The sequence below is a fragment of the Periplaneta americana genome, chromosome 3, assembly GCF_040183065.1.
Source record: "Periplaneta americana isolate PAMFEO1 chromosome 3, P.americana_PAMFEO1_priV1, whole genome shotgun sequence".
NCBI lineage: Eukaryota > Metazoa > Arthropoda > Insecta > Blattodea > Blattidae > Periplaneta > Periplaneta americana.
The window spans coordinates 79,642,410-79,666,379 of NC_091119.1; the positions used below are offsets into that span (position 1 = coordinate 79,642,410).

The window sequence follows — 23,970 nt, forward strand, 5'->3', positions numbered from 1 at the left end:
GTCGAAATACAGTTTTAATATTGTATTGCTATTTGTTTTTCACTGGGTCTGAAACGGAATTGTATTGGTTTTATCCGTATTTAGTTTAAGTACATTACCAGTGAACCATTTATTTTGTTTATGCCGGGCGTTGTTACACATTTATGCATGAAAAAAAAATGCTGCTAATTAACAAAACTATGGACTTAACTTCATAAAATTTACATGAAATATGATATATCAGTTGTCTTTTTCCTTTTGACATTGCAGTTATATGCAGCACACACAACAGGCATGTTTTTTCTTCGTATTTGTGTACATCTTACCTCCGTTATACAACATTGTAAGCAGACGAATTTTTACAAAGGTGGGCGCTTAGCTCAGATCTGCCGTGTTTCGCGGTGGCACCGCAAAGAGCGCTGTACAGGACAACATGGCCACTCTATAGTCTTCTCTTTCTAACTCGTTGACTAACATTGACATTGGACTTCCTCTCTTTACTGTTTTTGTCGGCGATATTCTATTGCTGTTATTCTGGTAAAACAACTTCACTAGCAGTGCATGGTCTTCTTTCTCAAAAGCCATTGCGTTTCTAAATTTTCAACGAACATATACAATGCAATGCAACCCGAAGAATATACTGACGTCGGACAATTACACGTTTTTTTTTATTATTTATTTATTGGTCGACCAGCAAACTTGCTATACAGACCATTGTTAAATTATGGAATATCACATACAGAATATCATGCTGAGGTTGGCTCTAAAGGCTCCTCTAAGTAATTTAAATTAGTTAATTAATCATTTTGTGAATTATGTGAATAAAAATATGATAATGATTTCCGTGTTAAATTTATGAAGAGTCGTCAGTATCGCTGAGAAAGATGTCTTGAGGAAGTTTCCTTTTAAGTCTAGATAGCTGATTTATGCTTTGCGACTCTAGCGGCATCTGTGAGTGCCCATTGAATCGGTGATATTAACGATAAGTTGAGAGTCCTGTCTTAAGAAGGAGAAAAAAAAAGACAATTTTATTATCAGTTGAACTGGAAAGGCTCAGTTCATGTTGCAGAAAAATTTCGTACACGAATCACCAGTGAACAAACCGATGGGACTACCTGTCCCATTAACAAAAATTCTTCTAATTCTGAAATAATATTGTAATATGAATAGTATCTTTATGTAATAATTTTCCATGTTTAACCAGTAATTGACAATTATAGGAATTTTGCCATACACAGTAAAATGACTACTGTTCATTTATGCGCGAACCTTGTGGTAGGAATTGTAATAAAGCTCCGGGACCCATTTGTGTTCTCTGCATATTCTTAAGGTGCGTACACACTTAGCGAACGAACAACGAACGAACGACAAACGATTGCATTCGTTGATTGATATCGGTATGTGTGTACGTCGCAGCAAAGGCAAACCGATCGTTTGGTTTGCCTTCGGAAGTGATCCGTCGCTTGTCGGTACATCAAAGGAAGTTGGTATTCGTTGTGGACGGGATTTGCCACTAGCTTGTAGTTCGTAGCAGAACCAACGAGTTAGATACTATAGAGAGGCTGAAGACCTCTGATAAGCGCTCCCTGCGGAGGCCAACAGTACTATGGATCGTTCCCTAAAAAACATGGCGGTCTATAGTACCGCCAGCCTCCGCAAGGAGTGCTTATCAAAGGTACACTGCAACGAGTTGGTATATGTATTATATTTTTCAGATACATCAATATTTAATTTAAACATTTCGCTATAGGTTTTGTAAAAAAGCTGATTTATAAATGAAATGTAATAACTAAGACTTTAAAATTTCCAAAAATGTCTCATTCCCTCGGATTTAAATGAAATGTATCGTAAATCATAATATTCGTTGCTGGATAATTAAACCCTCTCAATACAGGTACCATTGCCCCAGAGAATTATAAGATAAGACGGACTGAGCATAAGCGAAATGTCTGTATTAATAAGTTTGTACCATCAAGAGTTTAGTATTTATTGTGTTTATAGGGCCTAATCCAATTTTCTTTTTATTAATGCGTAGGGCTCTTTTTGTTAACAAAGAGGAAAGTTAGCACTTGCATCACACACAATTTGTCATTATTGTTCAAAATAATGTAAGAACAGTTTTATTCTGCAAAAACCTCTGCTTAGTTGCGAGACACGTGTGAGATCAATGTTTGTTTCAAATTATATTAGACTACACGATGTTTCCATCACGCGACAATATTTGTTTCAAATTATATTAGAGAACACGATGTCTCCATCACGCGAAAAGAAGTGTAGCTAGCTGTGGCTCCTGTTGTTTCTGATAACAAATGTTAATCGTAAGTATCTTATCCTTTCAATAAATGTAGTGAGTTATGATCATGAGTAACTTTCTATTAGTGTTATTCTTTAATTATTATGTTGCATGCTAAGAGGTTATTTGTAGTTTTAATAATTGCAGTTTTCAAAAGTTCTCTGTGTTAATTCCAATTTCAAAGAATTTTTCTCAATAACTTAATTACTGGATTTTTTTTTTTTTTTTTAATTTTCGCCGCTACCTTTCCTATATTTTACTCCTATTAGTTACATACGTCGTCTCTCTTGAAATCACCTGGTGAGCACTGAATTACATAATTTCATATTAGGTTAGACTAGCTGTAAGGTCATTAAATTTGTGACGAAGTTAAGAAATTATTTATTTTTCTTCTGCCGAATACATTCATCCGTCTTTAGGTGTTTTGCTTTGGTTGCATTGAGTATAGCTTGTCATTTAATATCTGGGCTATATTTAGTGAAAGTAATAAAAACAGGCCTACAGCTGTTATAAAACGTGAAGTTTTGTGTGTATTTTACTTTTTACTTATTAACATAGTCTTAATATGTAACTCAATTGACAATAATACTAACTTCATCACAGTCATTTCCTACACAACATCCGAGCCACGCCCCTTTGTTTTGACTAACCGAAACATGGCGGACCAATGTTCAATTGCCTTCAACTTTCTAAGGTCTTTGGCCTCTCTATAGTATCTAGCTCGTTGAGCAGAACGCAGCGCTTAGTTCAATTTCACTAACAGGATGTCGAAACTGGAGTGGACGGAAGGCGCTGTTATAAATCTTATTAATGCATATAGGGAGCAGGAAACTTCATGAAATCCCAAGTATCCTACTTGCCACAATAAAGTAAGAAAACATGATGTTTGGGAACCTATTGGAAAGATGTTCAGCTGCAAGATAGGCGAGTCAAACACGTGCAAAATTTGAAAATTATTTTTGTTTATTTATTTTCAGTGGATACATATTTTTTGTTTATTGTAGGGAGCAGAAGTCAAAACGAAAATTGAAAATTGAATCCCTACTGACATCATTCCGGAGGGAAAGACAGAAGTCCACAAAAAGATCTGGAATGGGGAGTGATGAAGTGTACGAGTCAACTTGGTTCGCGTATAAACATATGTTTTGGACAAATTCACGCCCAGAAAAAACAAAGTTCCAACCTTGTGCACACAAAATAAATTATTGGCACTGAAAAGTGTCTTTTCGTAAGCATGATGCGCATACGACAAACACAGACAAATCTCTCTTTTTAGTATTTTAAGATAATTATTGTCAGTGAGGTATCCGTGTACTGAAACTTTCCCCTGGGGCCTATTTCATAAAAGTAATAATTTAATACCATTACTGAAAAGGTAATAACATTAAGTAATATTATTACTGTTCTGTTTCATAAAAGTAATAGTTAATAATATTATTTATTATTGTAAACGCTCATATTATTACTAAATAAATAATAATATTACTAAAGTATTTCATAAAGCAGCAAAGATAATTAAATTTATTAATAATATTAACGTTAGTTCCATGACTGTATTTTAAGTACCGGTAATAGTTTAATAATTTGTAAAAAGTAAATGCCAATGTAGGGTTAGATTTTGAAGATAAAACCACGAAAACATTTGAAATGGATAATTCTGACTCAAATAGTGATGAAGAGGGAGTGTTTGTCCGACGTCCAAGAAATTTTAGACAACGAATATCCTACAACCATATGCAAGAAAGTTACGAATATAATGAAATAGTTGACCTTTCAATTCGAGAACTTTTCGCAAAAAAACTCTGTTTCTTCAAGTTATTGTCACGTCTTTTCCCCATTTTAAAAAGCATCAGAGACAAAATGAATTACTAACAAAATCCCTCTCCATACTTACAAATACTTACAAATTATCATAGACGCCAATGTAGGTGGACCAATCTGAAAATGAAAACTATCTTATCTAATTGAAACAGGCCTGCACTTGCTATAATTATATTTTCGTCTGCCTTTATAGCGGACAATCAGCGAATGTGAACGTTTTCTGACAATTTGCTGATGATTTGTACGTCGCGTACAGCGAACGAACAACGAAGTTTTGCTTCATCATTCGTTCGTTGTTCGTTCGCTAAGTGTGTACGCTGTATACCTATACACAACGCAAGCAACAGTTTGACAGATTTAAGTTGCAACGCTGCTGCTATTCGCTGCGAATGTAAATCATGGCGGCCGAAGGTGTGTAAGTTTACATAACTTATTGAAATTGTGAAGTTCTTCTTATTTTTAGGAGCAGATAGCACTGTTGTGAAAATACTTTATCTTTGAATTGCTGCTGTACTATATTATTATACGTGTTATTGAACAGTTACATCGGTATTTTGCAAGCAACGCTTTGTATAGATATTAAGAGCAAAGCTAAAAAGTTTCGTGAATCAATTATTGTAATTGTTGGTAATTCGGTAGAAGACGTTGTTCAGTATAATGGACACATCGATGATCAGTGACAGATTAGGTTTGGTTTGTTCAGGCTATTGGTAAGCCTACCAAAACCTAACAAACCAAACCTAACCTGTCTGTGATTCTCGGTGATGTCATCGATGTCAGTTATATTTGCTAACGTTTTCGGGAAAATTTCAGTATACGGATTACTGATTGAAGGTTACTTATGTCCCAGCCACTATAGGAACTTGATAAAATACGTTGGATTTGTAGTATTGAATAGTAGAAATTGATGTGATCACTGGGAGAGCTGTAAGCTTACTCAACCCGCCCTAAATACGTACCCTACTTATATACGAAAATTGTCGTGTGCGAATGAAGAATACGGCGATATTTCATTAATGTAATAGTGGGTTTCGGTATCAACAACATAGTAATAATACTACATACCTAATCAAACCTAACCTAACTTCGATCATAATACTACACACCTTATCAAACCTAACGTGTCATATAATACATACATACCTAATCTAGCCTAACCTGTCACATAATACTACACACCTGTAGTTACATTCCTCACATTCAGTATCATTTCGTTTGCATGTATTGCCGACCCAGCTACTCGTGTCAGTAGCTATCTAGTGGAAGCGGATTGTAATTCCTGGAAGAAAATATGGCGACTTTGATAATTACATTTACTTCGTTCAGTGTATATTTTGTGATATATTAAATATGTTAATGCAATAGTAATAATTCCATATATGTAGTACAATAAGAATTAAAATTTTTTGTGGCTGTAATAAAAGTATTGAAAATTGGTTGATAGCGCCACATTGGCAGTAATAAAAGTCTGCAATATTCGTTCAGTGGCCAGTGGATACTCTACCTTGTCCACTGGATGTTTTATATAATGTATGTAAGAATGATATAAATTGAACAATTTTATCAGAAAAGATTTTATATAGGCCTATTACTGATTTCAAATTGCAGAGCTACATGATACGTTAGATCTCACTGCGCAGGGACTGAAGAAATTATGCAAGGCGCAACCTCATGATTCACAAGTAGTGACAACCCTTATTCTAGATAACAATGACCTTCAGAGATGGGATAATATAGACTCTTATCCTATCTTGAAAAAGGTGAGTTTGTGTTAGTCTGTTCATCTTTTTAACAACATTGTGAAATTACATGTTTCGGAGATTATGAAGGACATGCAACTCGCGATTTAAAATAGAAAGAATTGTCAAATAGTGTTTTTTTTCATGAATAGTAGTTTGTAGAACGAGGATTATAAAAATAATGAAATTATATTGATAAACTTGCCGGAAAAATGTTGAAATAATGCATGAATCCTGGTGATGCAGATGACCTAAAAACCCGTGAAACATTAGAGGAGTTGGAGGTTTGAATAGTGTTTTAGAGGAATAAAAATAGGGGGAAAGTGTAGGAAGCACGTAAATATAACTAACCTAACCTAACGTAACCTAACCTTAGTGATTAGTGAAAGATGTGGTAAAATATTGTTTTGTAAAGTTGGCAACGGAAGGTGAACAGGACAACGATCTAGTAAGCAGCAAGCATTTGGGTGACGCATACTTCACAATAGCCCCTATATTTACGTATTATTTTATATTTTGTTAAAGAGTCATTTGAATGAGGCTAATTATCTTTAAAGTTCATTTTAGAAGTTTGGATCCTAAAAAGAAACGCATGTAGATGCGTGACATATGCATTACCTAATTTTAGTACTTTAAATAAGATTACTGAAATTAAGTACCAATACTAGGTCTATTTAATAAAAAAAACTATATTTATATAAATACATGAGTGAATTGTATTTTAAATTTACCAGTTTTATGATAATTCTATAGAACTTGCTTACTTCTTGCACTGATAAGAAGAGCAGCCTCGCCGTCCATGATGTACATGCTGCACGACAACACTTTAGAACATGGGTTCTGTACTTAAGCACTTTTTGCACCCACAAGAACAGTAGCCTTGCCGTTCGTAATGCGCATGTGTTGGTTTGGAGGGGATTGGTGGAAATCCTTTAGAACATGGGTCCCGTGCTTACATCACCATCAGTTTTCGATTATTTGGCCCAGGATGCATGCATTCTTTGTTGGGATTTAGTCGAAAATTTGAGGCACAAATTAAATACTTAGCTTCAATGCATTATTTATATTGTTCTGACCAAAGAATAGAAAGAATTAAATAGATTACATACATTTCTCCTATAATTTATAGTGGACTCGTCAATCTCGGGCATGTGAAGCTCATTCAACATCAATCCCCTCCAAACTGGCACATGAGCATCACAGCAAGGCTGTTGTTCTTATGAGTGCAAGAGTACGCAAGTATGGGACTCATGTTGTATAGAATTGCCCATGTGCCAGTTTGGAGGGCATTAACACGTTGTATGAACTTGACATGCACGAGATGTAGGACGAGTTCATTACAAGTTACAAGTGGAGTGTAACTGTTACATGAGAATGAATTCATGTGGAGGCAACTGCATTGGAGGAAGAACTTGGATGCCTTGAATAATATACTTGATCCTTTAGAACAACGGTTCCCAACATGTGGTCCAGGTGATCCACAAGTGATTTGAAAGGGGTTCGAGGACACGAGATATGTGTTCTTAGCTTGTTCGAATATTTTTTCACTTGTCTCAAATACATTTGAGTTTAACAGGAGTGAGATCACCTGAGAAGAGTTTTCTTGCCTACGTGACTGATATTTTTAGTTTTAAATTCTCACTGTTCAGGATAAGATTGAAGCAACTATAAAGATATTAAACTTGTGGTCTCGCAGTTGTCAATCGAAAATTCGATAGATTTCCCATCCTAAGTTACTTCCTAGCAACAAATGATGAAGAACTTTAATATAGTGGTGGATGGGTTGTGATTTGAAGACTTGTGATTTTGTCACAAATAGGTTTGTCACTGGTTGTGACTGTGACTGCAGTTCCAAAATCACAGTTCTGAGAAATGAAATTGCCATCTCTGCCAGATATGTGTCTCACAGCAATGGAGGCAGATGTATTTGTGACAGCTCCAGAGTCTGGGCAGTTGCAAGTCAGAAGATTAACTTGAAGGACAACATAACTGAGTTCTAATCAGTTTTTGCCTCAATGAAAAGGTTAACGTCGGGCAACTCTTTGATACTGAAACTATGCACGCGCTCTCTTGTTCCACGAATGATTCAGTTAATCTTTCATGAACATTCTTGGATGAATATAAGCACCCACACATCGCGATAACAGCTCAGAGCATATTTTATTTTCAGTATACATGTTCTGTTAATCAATATTGTTGATATAAGACACGGCTCCGGCATATCAATTCAGTATGTAGAAGAGCGATAAACATTAACATCTGTGGCTTGTGTTGAGAGACATGGGTATTCCTCGTGGTTTGTTCAGAGATAAGTAGATGGCAGTGATATTGAGTTCTAGATGGCTTGGAAATGTACAGACAGGAAAGAGAGCCCCACAATTGCGAAGAATCATCTGAACACAAAAGTCACACAGTGACAAAATCACTGTTATCTATCACAGCAATTTTTTCTGGAGCTGTCACAATTCGGGCCTGTGACGGCAAAGAGCTGTCACACCACCTGTAATCTTGTCCAGTATCTTTGAAAATATAAAGAACATCTTTGATTCATAAACATTAAAGTTAAAGAAATATTTGCTTTCTACAATTGAAAAAAAAATTGGGTCAGAACCCCTCAGTGAAAAAAAATAATTTGTCCTTCAAAGAAGAAGAGAAGCTGTTAGAATTATATTCTGTTTTTAGATTGAAAACTTGTTTCCTACAACGATCCTGGTGTAATCTTGGTTGCATGCACGATGTTTTTCGAATTCCAATGCAACACTTAAATATCATTTACATCATTATAATTATGTCTAGTGTAGGCCTACATTCTGTTTTGGTGTTCTTGAAGAATACATATATAAAAGTAACTTTAATGTTGAGTTAAACTTGCATCTTAAGAGTAATTGTATTGTATTGCATTTATTAACATTCCATGGTATTCATACATGCTTACAGCTAGAATATGGAACAAGTAAAAAAACTTAATACTATTATAAAATCTTAATTTATAGTCACAGTCTAGATGAAATATATACAGACGAGATTTACAATATAGTCTACTAGTACAACACATAGTTTTAGTATCAATTTCATGAAGTGTTATTGAATGTCATGAATTCACCTACAGAATAGAAGGCGTGAGAAATTAGGTACTTCTTTAATTTGGCCCTAAATAATTTTATGTTTTGAGTTTCATTTTTTATATTGATAGGGAGGCTATTAAAAATTTTTACTGCCATATAACGCACTCCTTTTTGATAGCATGATAGACTTGCCGATGCTATGAACTGTTGAATTAGTTACAAAGTTTTCACGATTACATACGAGGAAGACTATTAATGAAAAGATATACTGACAAGCCATGGGCATTATTTGTAGTTTTTTGAAAATAGTCCTACATGATTCCCTAGACGTCTCAAAACCGACAGTTGCAGGTAATACCAGTGGTTGATAATATAATGTTAAGTCTTAAAACCAAGTTAATTTTTCTCAGAAAAACGTGGTAAAATGTAAAATATCTTTGTATATTATATGTATTTTCAAATTATATTTAATATCGCTACCATTATTTTTGTTTAGTCAACTTTCCAAAGACAGGTTTGAATGCTTTGCTATTAGGTGCGGTATCATAATTTCTTCAGCTTATACTTATGTTATTTGTTGAGTAAATTGTGTAATATTGTAGTAATAGCTCCCCTATATTTGTAAGAAATGAACTTGACAAAAAACTGTTTTTGTTAAAAGTGTGGATTATCTCATTCTCACTCCTTCAGTTGTTCTTCCTCTGACACATATCGTCAAGTGAGATGTACTACCTGATAATAAATGTACATATCAGCGAGAACCCCAATCAGAGGTAAACACCAATTTATGTAGGATGTTTAAATTAAAATTAAATTATGGTTTATTTAATGATGCTCACAACTGCTGATGCTATATCAGCATCGCCGGTGTGCCGGAATTTTGTCCCCTAGGAGTTCTTTTACATGCGAGTAAATCTACTGACATGAGCCTTTAAGCACACTTAAATGCCACCGACCTGGGCCGGGATCGAACCCGCAACCTCGAGCACAGAAGGCCAGCGCTATACCAATTGTGCTACCCAGGCCGATTGTAGGATGTTTAATTCACTACTTATGAAAATATTGAGTAGAAGATGTTTATGGCAGGGATGGGAGATTATTCGAAAATAACCGGTTATTTAAACATTAATTTAACCTGAAAGCATTTAACCGATCAAAAATAACTGGTTATTTTTTTTTTAACATTATAAAGTCAGCAAATTTGTCAGGAAAACAAAATGAGAGAGTATTTGCAAAAAAAAAAAAAAAAAAAAAAGAAAATTAAGGAACAATTTGCAATTGACATGCACAAAATAATAAAGGATTACGAAATTGAATTTAGTTAATTACTTCATTAACATTTGAGATTTTAGGTAAGATAAATAAAAACACAAACTGCATAATTTTTACAATAATAATCTTGATTATGATACATTTCCACGGGCAATCTATTCTGCTATAACCAATAAATACTGAATTCAAAGTTTCTCCTCGTATGGACAGAAAACATCTACGACAATGCCAATCTCTGAAGTCCATCTGTGAAAGTGATCGCTGTTGGGAAGCTAGAGACCTAATGGGACAATGATATAAAATATCGGCGAAAACGTAATACGGCGAACGCCAGTAGGGGAAGTTATCCCCACCCACATGAAATGTGCATTCGACACAACACTAGCCTATCACGTAGAGTGTCTGATGAGCTAGAAGGGGAAAAGTGGAAAGGGGTCGTGGGCGGAGCTTAGCGTTCGCCGTATTAAGTTTTTACCAAAATATCAATAACCTATGCAATTAAAAAGAAAGTTTCTCGATGTTTGAAATGCTCCAATACCCGCAGATATATATAATAAGCCAATCACACAAAGTCTGCGATAAAGATAGGCATTATGTTGTTGACATTGATTCGAAGTCGAATTTCATTTTGCCATCTATGGACAGATGAAGTAAGTAAATCAGTAATCCATACTCCATCTAGGAATGCCCAACGAGACAATTTGTATGTGGGGTTAATTACATACAGAGCAATATAATAAAAATAACGATGTTCAACTGACATTAAACTTGAGATGAACTTAAAATGCATTGATTCTATGTAGTGTATTTTTAAAAGTAACCGGTCATTTGGTTGTTGAGGAAAATAACCGGTTATCAGATTAAACCGGCAAGAAAAATAACCGATACTTAACTGGTTAACTGCATGAAAATAACTTGTTATTTTTGCCCATCCCTAGTTTATGGCCTAAATTTTGTAACTATATTAGGGGGTCCACCGAAATGAAATATGAACTTTAAGGGGTCTGTGACACTCAGAAGGTTGGGAACCTCTGCTTTAGAACATGGGTCCCTAACATATGAGGAGATAAGCCAGCACTGAAATATTTTTCCTTGTATTCTATTAATTTCTGTTAGTTGGTCCAGGGCAATGTATTTCAGTGCACTGAAGTTAAGTTAGCCCTATTTCTTTAATTTGTGCTGCAAATTGTCGATTGATTCTCAACAAAGAATGCATGCACCCTGGACCAAATAATCGAAAACAAAGATGACATAAGTCAGGACTCATGTTCTAAAGGATTGTCCTTCTTTTCAGAATTGCACCCTTTAGTAAATCTTACATTTAACAGCCCAAAAATTGTCTTTCTAATCAGATATAGAAGTTAACAAAAGAAATACATTTTAAATGAAAAGTAGTAAAAAAAACTATGTCATTGTTAGACATGATAGCGAAAATGATATTGGACATGATCATACACATGTACAGATCATTTTATTTGGGATGCCTCAACATAGTTAATAAAATGCTGTTAATGACGAGTATATATATAAAATGAACTCCTGTGTATTGTAGTAAAGTTTAGTCTCTGTGAATGTTCCGAGTGTCTCTTTTGGCTTATCAGTGGCATATTACCCTCTACTGCTACTACTGCTTGCACCTACAAACTCATGGTGCTTTGCCAGATTAAAACTTATGTAGGTACTATGTTACATTAATAACATTCGGTTCTCACTATCCATACAGTAGTTGCTGGAAGTGTTCCTCATGTGCGGTAATTCACATCACTTATTCACAGAACCTGTTTCATTAAACCTATTCACTAAATGTAGTGTTGTTTTTTGCTGCTAGGAATTTTACATCGAAAGATTTCTTTTACTCTATGTATGTTTTCAAAATGTGTACATATTCACGCACTGAATATGTAACTATTGCAAAAAAACTGCACTTATTTTTAGTTGCCACTCGCATTCTTTTACTGCTGGCTATCAGACAGACTAACACAGCTAATTTCAGAGTTATGGGAATTCACTAGCCATGCAGCTTTCACGTGGTGATCTCTTTCTCTTTTTCCCTCATTCCATGCGTCTTGACACATACACAGTAAGAGCTATACATGAATGATAACATAAACATCAGCCAGGAGTGATAAAATAAACTAAACATTAGGAGATGTGTCAAACTCATTTGGGCCGCAGGTCGTTCTGTATATTACCAAACCACTCATGAGCCACACATAATCTATAGACCTTGCCATTGCTAAACCTATCATTGTTTTTAATTGGCTGAGTTCTTGCTTGTTGCCGATTCATATTTCAACAGTTTCAGTGGAAATAAAAATATGTTAAAATAATATAATTAATATATTATGAAAAGGAAGTTACATCCACGATATATAAATTTCAATTTACACAAAAAAAAAAATTATTTAAGTTATAAACTCTAATTTTTTTCTCAAATATCTATCAAATACAAAAATCTATGCCACCAAAATACAATAATAAAATTGCAGACTTTTTTTTAAATAATACACGCAATATTATTTTACAAAATCAGTGTAAAACTATTCATTGAATTCCAAACTAATGCCTTAGTTTGAAAAAAAAAGTGGTAGTGTGGAACAACGAAAGTGCCATAAGTCCTTATGAACTTTGAAGTAACTGTGTTTAGAAGGTATGAATTTCTCGAAGAAGAAACAAAAGAATAATAAAGTAGGCCTTTTTAGGCAGTATGAAAGTATTTTTATACGAAATGCTACTATAACGTGAAAGTCTTCATTTTGTCCTTTAAGAAAAGTAGACATTAGTCATATAATTCGAGATAAATATAATCATTACTAGTCAGTTAATGGGTGAAATTTATAACCCAATTACTTATTCATTGTATGTTCAAAAATCTGAGATAAGTCGTGTATATATATGTGTGTGTGTGTGTGTTTTTTGTGTGTGTGTGTGTGTTTGTGTGTTTTTTTTTTTAAATGATGATATGTTTTTTATCCAGAAACCTTTTTTCTAAATCACCTACACTTGTGACCACATCATTTTCTGTATATTTTGAAATATGTGCACATATATCACCCTGTAATAATATTTTATGGTGTTGTAGCTGTCTGTAACTCACAACCAGTTACTGCGGATGTATGGTGTTGCTCGATTACATGGTCTTACAACATTGAACTTGTCTCACAACAGTATTCTGACCATTGAAGGACTGAAGGATCTCGTGCATTTGAAATGGCTTTGCCTGGCAGCTAATAATATTAAGGTAACTTACGAATTCACATACTCATTTATATGTATACTGTCATAATTGTAGGACTGGTATGTCTCAATATATACTGCAAGTATTTGGAACATTATGTATTTGACTTCATTTTGTAATGTAAGATTTTTTTTTTTACAGACTATTGAACATCTTAACACTAATATTAATTTGGAGCATCTGGATCTTTCTGAAAATAGCATTGTGCATGTATCTGACCTGTCGCACTTAAAGAACCTAAAGGTAAGGAGAATAGATTGCACTCCCAGTAAAATACTGTCGTATGTCAAAAATCACATATTTCTTTCGTAATTTTTTTCCGACACTGTTTTACTGGTTGAAGGTATGAAATTCTAATAATAAAATAGTAAATTATCAAAGGCTTTAGTACCTGGTTATTAAAATATTTTTACAGCAGTATTTTACTAGGAAATAGCTATCTTTACAAATCACAGTTTTCGAGTTATGGCACTATTTTACTGGAAGTGTGAGATGTACAGTGTAGACTGCCATGATAAATACACAGATCTAAACAATATTTTTTATTTAAACCTTCAACTCTTAGGTGGATAAATCTGTCCATCGTCTTGACCAAGACAGAAAATTTTGTCCAATTGACTTTCATTTGATCTTAAATATAAATAAATGTATAATTTAGAAATTATATCTATTTGGTAGTATTGTTACACATTCGGTGGTGTGTAATGAGAAAATATTGAGTAAACATCCCTTCAATTCATGCTATATTTAGAGTAAAGAAATTTAATGCTGTCTTATTATTTAATATGAGTATTAATGTGAATGTGCATATGCCTATGTACTATGATGTGATGATGATTTCTGCCTAGGTGTTCTCAACCCCAGCCCTTACACTGGCCATCTACAACTTCAGTTTCGTAGGATAGTCTTTAAAACTCCCAATGTACAAAGTTGCCACATTTTTCACACTTTGTCTGTATTCGTTGTTTTTTTTTTTTTGTCATGTGCATAATAAGCACGGCAGTCCATTTGGGTGGTTGAAACAGTTGGCCAGTGTTTTCTTTCTTTTGTCTCCAAGCGAACAACCTCTATAGCTGCTGCAACTGGTCTTCCTACTTGAGGTTTGGAGCATAGTTCCTTGCCAACACATTTCACCAATTCACGCATGTCGTAAGTCTGTGTATCATATTTCGTCTTGTAGATGGCAGAAGTAAATAGCTATTCATTATTTTCAAGTCTGTAAAATGGAATAAAAGTTTCTTTGTCCATTTCCAAGCCTGTCTACTGATGAATATGAGCTAGCCATTCTGTCATATTTATCTATTTATATCCCATATGTCTGTTCTTGTCTTCAACTATTACCGGTTTCAGAGCATTACCATGTTCATCATAAAAAAATTATCCTCTGTTGATGCATTATGTGTGTTTGTCAAAACTGAAACATTGTCTTGTTTGTCCTTCCAGTCAAGTGTGTTAAGTCATTCTGTGTCCAACTTTTCTGTCGTTCCTGCCCTTTTGACAGGACACATCCTTTAACAAGTCACTAAACAAGTCAGGGGATGAGAAAAAGTTATCCATGTATATGTCCTCGTCCTTGTGCTCTTCATGTCGGTTCCTTTACAGGAGCATGTGTTGCTGTCATATAGTTAGCTATTTGGTCTTTGTCTTTTCCTCACATAAAGTTTCATGTCCTATGTGTAGCCAGTCATTAGGGTTGGCAAAGAAACAGTTTTATTAAAAAAAATAAAGAACCTGTTTCTTTTTGTTTTAAACTGTTTTTTTTATATTGTTTTAAACAGTGTCATGAAATAGTGCATTCTTAAAATATGTTGTTTTTGTTGTCATTAACTACTGCTGAGTTCTTGGCAATAAAGCCATTAACTCGCTTGCTCTCCAGTATTTCTCATACACAGTGGGTTTAGAGGAAAAGGGCTGAGCCATTTCTTTCTGAAGAATGCACAATGGACAAAGTGGTGAAGAAACAATTTCAATTTTGTTCAAGTGTTTTGACAGTCATGCCCTGTGAGTAATCATAAGGATGGAACTGCACTTTTTCTTAGATACTCAGGAATTATATTTTGTACATTGAGACTCTCCCATCTTTTATATTTGAAATTTCATGAATGTGGTACACCTTGATATTTTGAGTTGATTTATCTTGTAACTATTGAAAAGGCTAAAGCTGACAAGTTTTTCTTTTAATATAAAACATGTTTTATATTTAGGGTTACCAGATTTTTTAAGAAAAATTTGGAAAACTGGCATTTTAGACATTTTAAATTTATAATGCTGTTTATTAAACTATATAAGGTTATTCATAAAATTAATGTCCTACTAACTGGAAAAAAGAATTATGAAACTTAATGGCGAGTTTCATAAAAAAAGAATATTTTTAAATTTACCTCAGTTCAATTGCTTATATTTCTCTGAAGATCTAGCATGTATTAACAGTGAGAAATCATTTTTTACACCATTATAAAAATGCTTGACAATCCAGTTTTGAATTGGTACAAACTTGTAATTCTGATTTCACTAAAACAGTGGTGCGAGCACCTATTTCTTCTCTTTGATCATTTGTGGTTCATAGCAATGGCAGAGGAGGCTTTTAATAGAAAAAGCATCTTCTGCAGATCTCTGGGGAAAGAATTAAGGAACAGACTAATGAAGTGCTTTGTGTGGAGTGTAGCATTGTATGGGGCAGAAACATGGACATTACGATGAAGAAAAGAGAAATGACTAGAAGCATTTGAAATGTGGATATGGAGAAGGATGGAACGTGTGAAATGGACAGACAGAATAAGAAATGAAGCTGTGTTGGAAAAAGTGGATGAAGAAAGAATGATGCTGAAACTGATCAGAAAAAGGAAAAGGAATTGGCTGGGTCACTGGTTGAGAAGAAACTGGCTTCTGAAGAATGCACTGGAAAGAATGGTGAACAGGAGAAGAGTTTGGGGCAGAAGAAGATATCAGATGATAGATGACATTAAGATATCTGGATCATATGAGGAGACAAAGAGGAAGGCAGAAAATAGGAAAGATTGGAGAATGATGAGTTTGCAGTGAAAGACCAGCCCTTGGGCAGAACACTATGAATGAATGAATGAATGAATGAATGTGAACTTAAGAGGGATTACTCTGCGTGGTAACAAGTCAATTATACATATTTTCCCACCTTTTAATGAACACATTTTTTTTAATGGAGGATCCTTATCATCAGAATTTCACTTCCATAAATAGATAGCATAATTAAAACAACGATTACATTGGATTTACTGTTTATTATTTGTACCACACAACAGAAACACAAAGTAACATTTCCAATCAATATCCAGATTTCTGTTTTCTTATAATATCACTATCGAGTATCAATTAGTGAGCAAGTGATCGTGATCATTTGTACCACAGCGAAGTCTGCTCTACTTGCGTGTGTTTTCATGCACTCAACAACTAAAACATTTCATGAAGTAGAAATGGTGTTTGGTGGTTTAATAACTCAGTGGTACAACACAAAAAATTGGTACTCTGTGATGTACTTTTCAACTTTTATTTTATAGTTCAGTTTTTCATTTGAAATTTTAAGCTGAGTTTGTAGAAAAGTAAAAAAAGACTAGATCATTTTATAAAAGCATCTTAAAATTATTTTCAGTGGATTTCTTATAAATATAATAAAACCTGCTTTAGGCAGTAGGCCTGTATGCAGATATCAGCATTCAGACTGTTTGCTCTGTATATTATACAAAAGTTCCTTATTGATAATAATGTTTGGAAAAAGTCAAAGTTTGGCTTCATAAAGTCAGGAGTACCACTGTAAATTTATAAACTGTACATTTTATAAAGGTCGGAATAGAAGACAAACATGATTTTATATTGTAAACAATTAGGATAAAATAAAACAACCAGAAAACGAGAGAAATAACTTAAAAAAAAAATGTTTTAATGTTATAGTTTTAAACATTGTTGAAGAAATAAATGATAAACTTAACATATAATTTTGTTGACTTAAAAATATATAGTAATATCATCATATAGATTTAAATTTGTGTTTAAAACTTGTTTTAAACATGTCAATTCTCCAAGCCATGTCACATAGTTTATAAATTAATGGGCAATGATACTGTCAAGTCTCTCTCCCTCCCTCCCCCTCTCTACATTCCTCTTTTTTCCTCTCTCATTCCCCCTCTCCCTCTCTCCCTTCCTCCTTTGCTTCCTTTCTCTCTGAGACGCCTATATTCTTTCTCTTGTTCTGTGCTAACTCGTCTCATGCATTGTTGTCCGAGCCCTAAGGAAGCTTTCAACTGTTGACCCTTCCAGTTTGTTGTGTCACTGTCAAGTGGAAATTGTAAATGGAATGATTACTGTTGAAATAACGCTTTAAATTCTCACTTTCAGAGTGCGTATTAAATATGTTGGTTTTGCGGCTGCATGTTCAGGCAAAACGAAGAAGAATTGCTGTTCCCATTCAGGATTGAAGATGCGAAATCAGAGTGCACTTTACGTCTCTTGTAGACATTTATGACTAGACCGCGGATTTTTAGTTCCTAAAAAATATGTTTTAGATGCCTAAAATGAGCTCTTTCAATACCTCGTTTAGGCTTTATAAAACAAAATAGGCTCTAAAAGTACAGGATAGGAAGACAATATAGATATTTAAAAAATTAGTACAATGTTAACCAATTATCAAATTTATTGACAAAGGAAAACAAAACCAACATTTTACCTATAACTAGAGTTGTAAACTATAGGAAATAGTACTTAATTACTTACAAATGGCTTTTAAGGAACCCGAAGGTTCATTGCCGCCCTTACATAAGCCCGCCATCGGTCCCTATCCTGTGCAAGATTAATCCACTCTCTATCATCATATCCCACCTCCCTCAAATCCATTTTAATATTATCCTCCCATCTACGTCTCGGCCTCCCCAAAGGTATTTTTCCCTTCGGTCTCCCAACTAATACACTATATGCATTTCTGAATTCGCCCATACGTGCTACATGCCCTGCCCATCTCAAACGTCTGGATTTAATGTTCCTAATTATGTCAGGTGAAGAATACAATGCGTGCAGTTCTGTGTTGTGTAACTTTCTCCATTCTCCTATAACTTCATCCCACTTAGCCCCAAATATTTTCCTAAGCACCTTATTCTCAAACACCCTTAACCTATGTTCCTCTCTCCAAGTTTCACAACCATACAGAACAACCAGTAATATAACTGTTTTATAAATTCTAACTTTCAGATTTTTTGACAGCAGACTAGACTAGGAAATAGTACTTGAGTGTCCAAACTGTGTTTATATAAATATTGAACTTTGTCAAATATACCGGTACTGTCACTTAAGATGATACGTGTACACCAAAATGCATTTGAAATTCTATGTTGTCTTATGTAACGCTCCTTGTGTATGCTGAATTAAATAGGACTTTTTGTCATTCGATATCTAAGAAAAGGGGATCCTATATAGAGTGCAGATAGCAAACTATTTGATAATTAATTCAGATAATTTGAAATTAATATTATCTTCTTGATATTTGCTTACTTTAATATTTGGCCTAACACATTCATCTAATGTCGTGAAATGAAAATCGTAACTCTGAAATAAAGTCAAGAAATAACTACGAAAAAATAAAACATACATAACAACTAACCTCTTTGTTATGTGCTTGGTAGAATATATTATTTTTCCATCTGTCATTCAGAAATTCTTGAAGCCACTGGCTTGCTTTGGAACTTGCTACTTTCAGCATTGTAACTGCTGCACTAACATAAAAACTGAACTAAACTAAAGAAAAGACTGTTACATACAGTTGACTGAAACTGATCAGGAAGAAGAAAAGGAATTGGCTGGGTCACTGGCTGAGAAGAAACTGTCTGCTGAAGGATGCACTAGAAGGAATGGTGAAGGAAGAAGAGTTCGGGGCAGAAGATATCAGATAATAGACGACAGTAAGATATATGGATCGTATATGGAGACTGAAAGGAAGGCAGAAAATAAGAAAGACTGGAGGCTGCCCTGTATTAAAGATATGCATTACAGTTATTTCCTAATTAACTAACTATACTACGATTTATAAATGAGACAAAAAATATATGTATTTTAATATTAGAAAAAGAAAATAAAGTAGATTAAATATAATTAATGCTAAGCGACACAAAAATGCCCTCTCTCAAGAAAACAACAACCCTACTGTGTAACAACTTTCACTTGCGCAGCAGAAGACAGAGTGGGTGTGGGATAACTGACAGGCACTTAATTTCAAGAAAGGAAATAGGACTGTATAGTTGTGTGTTCGATTTTCCTTTCTTGGCAGGTCAGTCAGGCATCTGAAAGACTGTGTAAACTGGGACTTAGGTTTTCTTGGATAGTAAATATGTTTCACACATTGTGTCATCATTAGGGAAAGGATTTCTAGGCGCAAAAAAAAAAAAGAGAGAGATTTAGGACTTTATAAATCAGTGATCATCAACACAGTGCATCCTTGGGCTAATGTCTCTTACCCATGGATAAGACTTTGCACTGGTATGCATCTGTGACTGCTGGCAGGTATGTTTCCTTCTCCTTATTTCTGCACGACGTGCATATTGTGATACACTTCTTACTCATTACACATTTCAGCGAGTGCTAACGACCACTGCTTTAAGATAATTAGGCAGTGCATTGAAGACTGTAGTACATGAATAGTGAACTCCTTTTTTTATAACAGCTTTGGCTAACAGAGGATAGATGAATATCTGATTTATGTCTTGTATTAAAATTATGAATGCCTTGATTAGTACCAAATGCATCTCGGTTTTTAATATAAAACATCATTAGGGAAAGAATGTACTCACAAGGTAAGGTCAAGGTTTCTAAATTTTGGAAAATCTTTTTACTTGATGTCCTTTTATGCACACCAGCCATTATTCTTATAGGTTTCTTTTGTAAAACAAAAATGTGTTCAGCTTCAGACGAGTTGCCCTAGAATATTAATCCATATTTCATTACAGAATGAAAATATGCAAAGCATGACATTTTAAGTAGGTTTATATTATCAATAGGTGATAAGGATCTTAATGCATAACAGGCAGAGCTCAATTTAGAAGTAATATGTTCTATGCGTGTTTTCCAGTTCGATTATCCCACTCTAAACCAAGAAACTTTGTGCTTATAGCATTTAGCACCTAAAACTTATATGTCATCTCCCCTCTGAGATAATGACGAAATCATTGTTCATTTCTGCTGCTGCTTGTGATTTTGTTAGTTGTGTGACCACGAAAAGAATCGGGAATTAACTTCGGAAAACGTATTATTTGTCTTTCTTATGTTAAATTTTATATTACCTTGTTAACATGTTTCAGCCTCTCTATTGGCCATCATCAGAACTGGTTGTTGCTGGTCTTGGTGCCTTTTGTTTGGTTTCCTGTGGGGGTGTGTTTGTGTAGTGTAATGTGGAGTCAAAAGGCATCAAGACCAGCAACAACCATTCTGATGATGGCCATTAGCAGGCTGAAACATGTTAGCAAGCAGTGGCGTATACTGGTTTAAGGGTCTGGGCTACCACTGACCCTATTATTACACAAAATATATTTTAAAAACCCTATAATAAAATTCCTTACCTATTTATATGTGAATTCCAGATGTCTTGATTGGGACGAAAATACTTTGATGACTTCGTCATTTAAATTACAGTTGGGCCGCTTGCGAAGTTTCTGTAGAAATGACTTTTCAATGGACATCAGTGCCAAGCCGGATAAACGTTCTTGTGTATGAGTTGATCTACAGTAGGATTTTGTTCTCTTCAACGCAGAAAATGTTCTTTCTACCGATGCTGACGTAGCTGGTATTGTCACAATTAATGTTGCCAATTTAAGGACTTCAGGAATAACTTGGTTCAGCTGGTTTTCATATATGGCAGATAATATTTCATGGATAGGTTTGTTCGAAAAATCAAAGACTTCTGCTGAATATATTACACTTAATTCATTTTTCAAACGTACTTGATCAAAGAGACTGTTATAGAACTGAAATAATTTGTTTAGTGCCTCATTCGGGAAGTTTTCTCTATAAGCAGAAAATTTTTGAGAATCTAGAAGATGTGTGAACTGAAGCTTTCCATAATCAGAAAATCTGTCAGTAATTTCCATGTGCATACGATCTAGTATGCTGTAGTACAGCTGCCTGTATTTCAATTCATCATCTCCTTTTCTTCGCTTTAATGGTGGTTCCATTGTATTGTCTGAAGAATTTTCATTTTCCATATTACTCCATATGGACGGAAACCCACTACGTCTGAACTCGGATATAGTATTTTTTAACTTTGATACCTCTTGCAAGCAGTATGCTATGTCTAGACTTTTTGTCTGAAGAATATTGTAGAGCACATCTGTATGTGCGAACACTCTAGCATAGACTTCAAGAAGAAATATATTCTGAAACTGTGTGAAAAAATACAAATATCCTTGAGCCTGCACAATTACATCATCAACCCAGTTTTCTTCAGAGTCATTACAAATGATATTTTCAAAGAAAGCAATCAGTTGTTCTCTGTATTCCTTTACTGTATTTACAAGCCGAGATGTAAAATTGCATCTAGTTGGTGCTACTTTTGGGAGTTTCTTTTTCATAAATTCCTTGAGTTGTTCTGATCTTTTAGGAGATGATGAGAAAAATGCAGCTAAACCCGACAGTGTTTTGAAAAAAATGCGGCATTCTGGAATGGATAAAGCAGTTTGTTGCAAAACTAAATTGAGAACATGGCTGTAACAATGGACAAATAGTGCTTGAGGATACTTTTCTTGAACTTTTGTTTTTAAGCCATTAATATTTCCCGCCATAACTGAAGCACCATCGTATGTGTGTGCAATTAAATTATTGCCGACATTGTATTCTGCTATAACACCTTCCACATGCTGAAACAAAGCAGCAGCAGTTTTGCCCGAACTGACATTTGTGAATCCTATAAACCGTTCTTGAACATTGGCGTACTGTCGACGTATCTTAAAACAGTGGACAATTGACTCTGATTAGAGCAGTCACTTGTTTCATCAACAACAATGGCCACAAAAGGTGCTTCTTCTATTTCAGATTTTATGTTCTTTATCATAACCCCACTTATAGCAAATATTAAGTCATTCTGAATTGCGGGAGAAGTACCACGGAATCCTGTTGAACTCTCAAGATAATTGGCCAGTGAATGGTCAAATTCTCTTAAGGAACTTAAATATTCAATATAATTTCCTATATTGTCTGATTCCATACTCTCATTATGACCCCGAAAAGCCAATTCTTGTTTTCCTAGAAAGCAGACTGCGTTAATAAGACGCAGTAAAATCTCCCGATTTTTTTCACAAGAGCATTGTGTTGGTTGATGTGTAGAGCTTTTTGCTTATCTAGCTGTAAATCAATTCTTGTCTTCCCAAAGTTTGCAAAGTTCATGCTACTATAAATATGAGCTTTTGATTTGTCGTGTTTTAGGACTGCCGTTCGAAGGGAGTTCATATTAGAAAACCCCTCTTTTGACCACACATTAGTTTCGCGGCTAAATAACAAACATGGCCAGCAAAATAGTTTAGACAGTTTAGAACTACCACACAACCAATTCCACTTACCATATGATGTTGAAGTGAAATGGCGTGTATTTTCTTTTACGTCCATGGACAAATTTAACTCAGGAGTTGGTCTTTCCATTTTCACAATTTCAACTTTCTCGTTGTATGTACGATGGTTAAAAGGCACTTTTAATAAACCTTCTATTACACAGTCATTTTCAACACAAACCTCTCCAGAAACTTGTTCTGCCATATTTTTCACAATATCACTTAATTGGGAAATTAAAAACTTAATAATTCACAATTAATATAACTCTTAGACACTCGAACAAATCACAAATTTAAAATACTGCACTGCAAGAACACAATCACATTAATGAGCTAGCGTACTAAGCGTATTGTTGCTTCGCGCCTTCCAAGAAACCGATCACGAGAGCGGCAACTCACCCGCCTACACTGCACGATAGAAACTGAAGGGAGTGGGGGATGGGCAGTTGTGCGACGTGAGCGGAACGGTCACAGGCTACCCTTCGCAGCAGCGGTTTCTCCAGTGATGCCACCTTGACAACTTGTTTCTTTTCGAGAGCAGAGAGCGCATATAAATCTAACAATTACTTTAATTTTAATTACTGTGGTAAAACTAATACGGTAATACAAAATTATTACATTATGTTATATTATAAACTTTTCCTTTTGTAATTTGCTTGGGCTACCGCCGGTAGCCCAGGTAGTCCGCAAAATACGCCCCTGTTAACAAGGTAATATAAAATTTAACGTAAGAAAGACAAATAATACGTTTTCCGAAGTAATGTAGTGTTAAAAGTTGTGTAATCAAGATCATAAAACACGAATTAACATTTTGTACAGCCTGTGCGATTCTTAAAGTGGACTTCTTTTATTACTGCTGCAATGATAATACGAGGGGTATTCATAAAGTAACTTCCGTTTTCATATAATATGCGTAACAACAGAGATAGTGGCGCCGCTCTTGCGGTGGAGTGTCCCTAGAAGCAGTACTCATCGAGCAGCGTTAGAGTCAAGGTTGTGTCTTTGTTCCTCT

General features: G+C 34.7%; 1 protein-coding gene across 6 annotated transcripts in view; it reads left to right on the forward strand.

Moving 5' to 3' along the window:
• The first annotated feature begins 4,407 nt into the window (after positions 1-4,407).
• Cep97 (centrosomal protein 97kDa) overlaps positions 4,408-23,970 on the forward strand; it is a 170,753-nt gene continuing 151,190 nt past the window's right edge. For 4 of the 6 annotated variants that reach the window (XM_069820845.1, XM_069820846.1, XM_069820847.1 and 1 more), the window contains exons 1-4: positions 4,408-4,504; positions 5,702-5,853; positions 13,252-13,410; positions 13,549-13,650. In XM_069820845.1, coding sequence (XP_069676946.1) covers positions 4,492-4,504; positions 5,702-5,853; positions 13,252-13,410; positions 13,549-13,650 — 426 coding nt within the window. In that variant the 5' untranslated portion in view covers positions 4,408-4,491. Of the gene's footprint in view, positions 4,509-4,528; positions 4,643-5,701; positions 5,854-13,251; positions 13,411-13,548; positions 13,651-23,970 lie in introns of those variants that run through there. The other 2 variants (XM_069820850.1, XM_069820849.1) reach the window with 2 other exon arrangements.